Raw genomic sequence first — 6,880 nt, 5'->3', positions numbered from 1 at the left:
AACAATGGAGCTAGCAGACCATGGACTGAAACCTCTGATACTCTGAGCCAGTGAACTTTCTTCCCTTGTTTATCTCAGGCATTTTTGTCACAGACACAATAAGATAACACAAAAATCTTTCTTTCCTTTTTTTTTTTTTTTTTTGGCTTTTGTAAGAGAATTTGTCTGTTGTACACACACTCCTTACAGATAGGCACATAGCTCCAAAACATTCTTTTATTACTGATCTCAGGTGGCTTTTCAGACACTCATACCACAGGTCTGTGTGCAATATACAGCCACTCCTCTTTCCCCTACCAACCTCACATATAATCGGTGTCTATAGCCAACTAGTGATATGTTTTATTTATTCTTCCAGCTGTAGCCCATCCCTAGCCTGGGTTGCCTGGATAGTGTAGTAATATTTATCCATCCTCCACACCATAAGCTATAGCCTGCTGCACAATTCTTGAGACTAGATAATTTTAAAGTAATAGAAATCTATTTCTAGTTCTAGAGGCTGAGAAGTCCAAGATCAAGATGCCAGCAAGTAAGGCCTAGTCTCTCTGTTTCCACGATGGCAGAAACTATAGGAGTCCACTTCTAATTGAAGGCAGTGGGTCCTGAATACTGTGTCCTCCAGAGAGGGGGAATGTTATGTCCTTACATGGCAGAAGGGCAGAGACAAAAAGTGAATTCACCATTGAAAGCCCTTTTCAGAGTGGCATTAATCCATTCATTATTGCAGAGGCTTGTAACCTGAACATTTCTCTAAAGGCCCCAATTCCTCTCACTGTTGCATTGGAGATTTAGTTTCCAACACATAGATTTTCAGGACATATTCAGACCACAACACAGTGAGATTCATCACATTGGAAACTGAGTCTCACATTCAGACCACAACACAGTGAGATTCATCACATTGGAAACTGAGTCATGCTGCTTCTGGCCTTAAACCCCTTCAGTTAAGGTGCACATCCTTTGGCATGGCATCCAAGACCTTCCATGACATCCCCCACCTGCCAGTCTGGCCTAATCTTGCGCTAGTCCTATAGCTCAGGTTAGCTTCATTGACTTGCATTCCCCAACAATTTCAGGGTCTCCTGCCTGTTCTCATTTTTTTTTTTTCTGGATGGAATGCCCTCACTATTCCTTCATTGGACTGATACACAGCCACTTTCCTGTATTCAGCTCAGGCATCATATTTAAGAGGCCTCCCCAGTCCTCAGTGTTCCCATGTTGCCCTGGGAACACGTTGTTGCCTTAATGAGTTATATGGAATTAGCATTTATGTGTCTGCCTTTTCACTAACCTTAAGATATTTAAGGACCATAACTAGCTTTTAAGTAATTTTAGGGTTTTCAGCACTGAGCACAGTCCTTAGCACATAGAAGGCACTCAGATTAAACTGATTAGTAATAGGTACTTTCGCTGATATATTCTATGTGCAATACACAATATGTTAAATGACCTTTTTCTTGATCACCATTTTATAAATTTTGATGACAAGGACAAATGAATGAAATTCTGATAAAGAGGAATAAGACGTCTGGAGGTCATATATTTAATTTTTCAATTAAACTTTTGCATATTTATTTTACTAGGGCCTATCTATCTGGAAGACAGTGTCTTTTAATCCTGGACCTTTTGACCTTTTGTTTTGGAGTAGACCCAAATATATGTTTTGCACTATATTCACCTGTTGGGGGCTTGCAGCAATATTTGCTATCTCCCCTTCCACCAGTCAATGCTTTTAGATTAAAGGCTTTTTGGATCCATTATATGGTAGTGCAGAGTGCAGCTCCTCCGAAGGGGAAAGAAGAAAGAACCTGGATATATTGGGGCCCTGGTGGAGTTTTCAACTGTCCCAGACTGTGTACCTATTAGTCTTATTTGCTCCTTCCACCTGGCCCAGAAGTAGGTCCTGGTACCATCCACGCCCGCAGGTTCCCTCACCGGGTCACCTGTCCTTAGGTGACCAGCTGGCGCTGGGCCTGGTCCCACCGGCCTGGCCACTGCTGGACAGCGCAGCCGGAGTCACGGGTCGGCCCCCAGGCTGCCCGCGGGCCTGGGCCCTCCCCGGCCTCAGGGCAGAGGCCGCGGGATCACGCGCACCCAGCGGCCCCGGCCTGGCTCAGCCAATGGGCAGGCAGCGCCCGCATGACCCGCGCCGGCGGGAGGGCGTGGGGAGGCAGGCCGGGCGCTCACGCTGCCGGGCCGAATCGCCGCCCCCGCTGCTGCCGGGACGGGAAGTGAGCCTCCGGGGTCCCCAGTAAGAGCAAGCCGGTGAGAGGGCCCCGCAGCCGCCCGCGCCGGGGCGAAGCATGGCGGCCGCCAAGGTAAGCTTGGGTCCGGGCCGGGCCGCGCCGCTCGGGCGCGCATGTGCCTAGATTGGTGCAACCCGGGAGAAAAGCGGGTGTCGGGCAGCTGCTCCACCTTGCAGCTGCGGAGGCTGCAGAGTCGGCCTCGTCCGGGCCGCTTGTGGCCCGTGTGGGGATCGAGGTATGGTCAGAAACTTTGCCAGCCGGACACTCCCACTTGGCCTGGGACGGGAGTCGGTGCCCGGCGGCGCAGCGCCCATGCCGGCTAGGAGGAGCGGGCGCGATTGGGGCCCGGTGCGCCTGGGGAAGGGAAGGGCTCAGGCCAGCAGGTCCCCTCGGCCACCCCGGGACTCTTCTGCTTCTGACCCCGGTTGTAGTTGACCCGGGCTTCTCCGTCCAGGGGGCACTGCCAGGGCCAAAGCTTTATCCGATTTCGTTTCAAGGGCCCCGCCTTCCCGCGGGTGGGGGAGTCACCTTGACTTCCGTTTTGGAAACTGCCTGGGAGACTTGGCCTGTCCTTGTGTGTATGAAAAGACCAGGAACCCTTCCCCGTCTCTCTTTCCCATCACTCCTCTCTCCCCATCTGACAACATTTACAAACCAGCCTCGGAGCGTTTGAGTATCATTTTGGAAATGACAAAACAGATTGTCCTGGGAGCTTGTCACTCCTGTGAAGTTATACTTAAAAGGAATTCTATGCAACGTGAATCATTCACTAACACACAGGAAAGGCAACTCCGACCGCTTGACCTTTCCTCTTTCACCATGTCTTGAAACCTGGACACCATTTCAGTCTCTTTGGACTGCATTTCAACTTTCCTGGCAGAATACCATATTTAGTCCCAATCACTCGAATCATTGGAATTTATTGCTTTTAATTTTAAGTTCACGAAGGCAGTCCTTTAATCAAGTCTATACAGCTTCTTAGCTCATTTTAAGTGCACTGAACTTAAATATACTAAACATTTCAAACATTTGTCCTTAATCAAAACTCTGTGATAACCCTCAAGAGGAAAACATGGCCAACACATCATATTCCTATTTATTCAAGCAAACTAATCACATTTGCAATGGAAATTGTAAGCAGACAAATATATTTAAATACTGTTTCTGTGACTTAAATCTCTCCAGGCTCCCCAAATCTACAAGCTTTTTCGTTTTCCCAGACTAGGTGGCCTAAGTGGCCTCTTTTTAGTAATTACTGTTTCATTCTCAGGATTGTGCTCTGATGTGTGTGCTCCTGAGTGTGTGTGTGTGTGTGCACTCACATGTGTTAATTTTGGAAGCTCCATTAATTCTTTTAAGCCCAGTAGCTTTTGGCCTTTTCTTTCCAGTAAGTTTTCATGAAGTTAGAGTCTAAGAATTGGGTGTGAATTGGTTCCCTGAGAAGGTGGGAGTAAATATCCATTTTTTATTGTTACTTTGTATATCTGTAGGTAAACTAAATAAATTTACTTTATTCAGAGATGAAGTGATTGAAGAAACTAAACAGAGATGGAGTCTATGACTTAACTAACAGGAAGTAAAACAAGTGACATGGAAATCGGAATTTTTTGGTTGTATTTTTATTAAAATGTCACATCCCACCAAGAGCAATTGATTTTTAGCCATGTAGAGAGAATTATAGAAAAAAATGAAACATTCATTTCATTTTTACTGTTTGGGAACCTGTATTTTTGTTTGTATATTCATTTAATCTCATCTCTTTTCAGGATTTCTAATGATTTACCTTATACATACATTTAAAATCCAACAAGACATATCAAAATCCAGTCTGAGTATATAAGAAAGCCAGGATAAAGAGAAAGTTAGATAAAGCCAGGACCAAGGTTAGTGGGAAATAAGTAGGTGCTCACTAGAGATAACTGCATTTTTCTGGCAGCCGAAGCAAAGAGGAAATAATCAGAAAGGTCAGTTACTTGGGAGAGAGGTGTCCCGGTACTTCTATCTGAGAACTCTTTCTCCCCATGTCCTTTTATATGCCATGGGTGAACTGCATTTGAAACTACCTCAGGACCATAAATACACATTTGTGGGTTCATAAGGTCATTTCTTAGGATGTCCTCATTGGAGCTTAAGGGCAGTGTAGTAAATGTGGTCTTAAAAGGTCTCCCATTGAAGCTGTGGCCGGTCTGACTAGGTCCAAGAATGAATGTCTCTTGCCGAATTGCCTTTGGGCACCTTCCTTATGGATTGCTTCTGTTGGCTGCTGTCCATACTGGGTTTCCTGAGTTAAAGGTGGTGCTCCTTGCTTTTTCCTTGGAGTATAGTTATTCCATGTTGTCAGTTGCAGAGGCATAAACTTGAAAATTTCATCTGGGTGTAGGATGGACCCAATGAAAAGTTGAAGAGCCTGAGTAAAAGAAAGTCCACCTCAATGGAGTGTTAAGCAATTGGGCTGTGAACCTGAGGACTGCAGTTGCAGGATCCCAATACTTACTCTACTCATTGGAATGAATCCTTTGAATATCCAAGCCAGACTTATTTTCCGGGTAGATGCAGTCTCAACCAGCTATTTCCTAATCTCATCTTGGTTTTTTGATCTTTGTATTGATTCAAATGTAACTGGTTATTTGTATCTTTCTTCCTTTAAATAGTTTAAATGGGAAGACTGAGAATCTAGTCTGATCTGCTTTTATTTTGATATTTACCAAGAAAGTTGCCACTTAATGATGCAAGAGGTATTTGTTTTTTCATATAGTAACGTTGATCTGAAACTCTTAGTTTTGTTTTGTTTTTCTATACTGGGGATTGAACCCAGGTCTCTGCATGTGCTAGGCAAGTATTCTATGTTGAGTTATACTTCTAATCCCCCTTAGCATTAGTTTTTTTTTTTGTGTGTGTGTGTGTGTGTGGTGCTAGGGATCGAACCCAGGGCCTTGTTCATGCAAGGCAAGCACTCTACTAACTGAGCTATATCCCAAGCCCACCCACTCTTAGTATTTTTGAGATTAACTCAAGCAACTTTCGTTTTCTTATAGGCATAATCCTTATTGTTTCCTTGTTATAGTATCTTTCTATACTATTTGTGCTGTTTGAATATTTTAAAAACTTCCAAAACTACTCAGTGTCTATTAAGATGAAAATAAGTTTTTAAAATAAAAGTTCTATTTTACATAATTACATAAAAATGGATTTTTAAAAAATAATACTATCTTCTCTGTCCTTTTTGGTTGTAATGGACATTCCCTCTTTGTCATTGTCAGGTTTTATACATTAAGAATGATGAAATTAAGCTGGGCATTTTGGTGCATGTCTGTAATCCCAGCTGCTCTGGAGGCTGAGGCTAGAAGACTGAAGTGGGAAGATCCCAAGTTCAGGAGAGCCTGGGCAACTTAGCAAGACCTGACTCAAAATGAAACAAACAAACAAAAAGGCTAGAGACGTAGGTTAGTGGTAGGGTGCTTGCCTAGCATGTGTGAGGCCTTGGGTTCAATCCCTAGTACTGCAAAAGGAAAAAAAAAATGGTGAAATTAAACTACATAAAACTGTTTAAAGTTAGGGAGTGTTCATTTGAGTTCAGGCATGGAAGGTGACAGATGTTCAGGTATTAAACGACACAGACCAGTAATTTGGGTGAAATTAACCTAGAACTAAAAAAAAGGTGGGGATAAATTAAAGCATTAATAATAATGAAAAACTTTTTCTGAAGGACTAGTGACTTTATTAATTTTTCATTCTTGGATGGGTCATTGCTGTGACATTGGTGCACTTGGAATTGTGTATTCTTTCTAGTGTTGCAAATGGGACTAGACTGAGGATACCTAAATGAATCAGACATCAGACCTTCAAGAAAACCAAACCCATACCAGGGGCTGAGTTCTCTGATGAAAAACCTCTATTTCATGGGCTTTGTGAAGGAGCTCATTTCTGCCTGAGGCAGACTTCTCAGAAGTGGTGGTATATCATAAGGAATGCACTGGAAAGAGGAAAAAGATCCAACCCAGTGATGAGAAACAGCATCAAAGGCAAGGAAATGAGAGCACATGCTACATTTACAGAACCAGCAGGTAATAAGAGGGAAAAAAAAATCAAAAAGTAGCAAATTCTTATAGAATGCTTACTAAGATACTGGATTCACTTCCAGGGCTTTATAATATTTTCATTATTAGTTCATTTAATGCCTCTAACAGCTTTTTTTTTTTTTTTGTACTGGGGATTGAACCCAGAGGCGCCTAACCACTGAGCCATATCCCCAGCTCTTTTTATTTTTTATTTTATTTTATTTATTTATTTATTTATTTTTTAAATTTCTTATTGTGGGTTGTTCAAAACATTACAAATTTCTTGACATATCATATTCCACACTTTGATTCAAGTGGGTTATGAACTCCCACCTTCACCCCATACACAGATTGCAGAATCACATCAGTTACACATCCATTGATTTACATATTGCCATACTAGTGTCTGTTGTGCTCCGCTGCCTTTCCCATCCTCCACCCTCCCCCCTCCCCACCTCTCCCCTCCCCTCCCCTCCTCTCTCTCTACCCCCTCCACTGTATAACCCTGAGGCTCTCCTTCCATTACCATGCAATTTCCCTTCTCTCTCCCTTTCCCTCCCACCTCTCATCCCTGTT

At 43.3% G+C, this 6,880-nt stretch overlaps 1 protein-coding gene across 2 annotated transcripts in view; it reads left to right on the top strand.

The window, feature by feature from the left end:
* Positions 1 to 2,150: 2,150 nt before the first annotated feature.
* Slc25a13 (solute carrier family 25 member 13) overlaps positions 2,151 to 6,880 on the top strand; it is a 182,790-nt gene continuing 178,060 nt past the window's right edge. Inside the window, exon 1 of one of the 2 annotated variants that reach the window (XM_015488236.2) lies at positions 2,151 to 2,318. In XM_015488236.2, coding sequence (XP_015343722.1) covers positions 2,304 to 2,318 — 15 coding nt within the window. In that variant the 5' untranslated portion in view covers positions 2,151 to 2,303. Of the gene's footprint in view, positions 2,319 to 6,100; positions 6,311 to 6,880 lie in introns of those variants that run through there. The other variant, XM_015488234.2, reaches the window with a different exon arrangement.

This window comes from Marmota marmota, unplaced genomic scaffold (genome assembly GCF_001458135.2).
Source record: "Marmota marmota marmota unplaced genomic scaffold, marMar, whole genome shotgun sequence".
Taxonomy (NCBI): Eukaryota; Metazoa; Chordata; class Mammalia; order Rodentia; family Sciuridae; genus Marmota; species Marmota marmota.
Note: the sequence above shows the minus strand (reverse complement) of the source record. Positions and strands in the feature narration are given on the sequence as shown.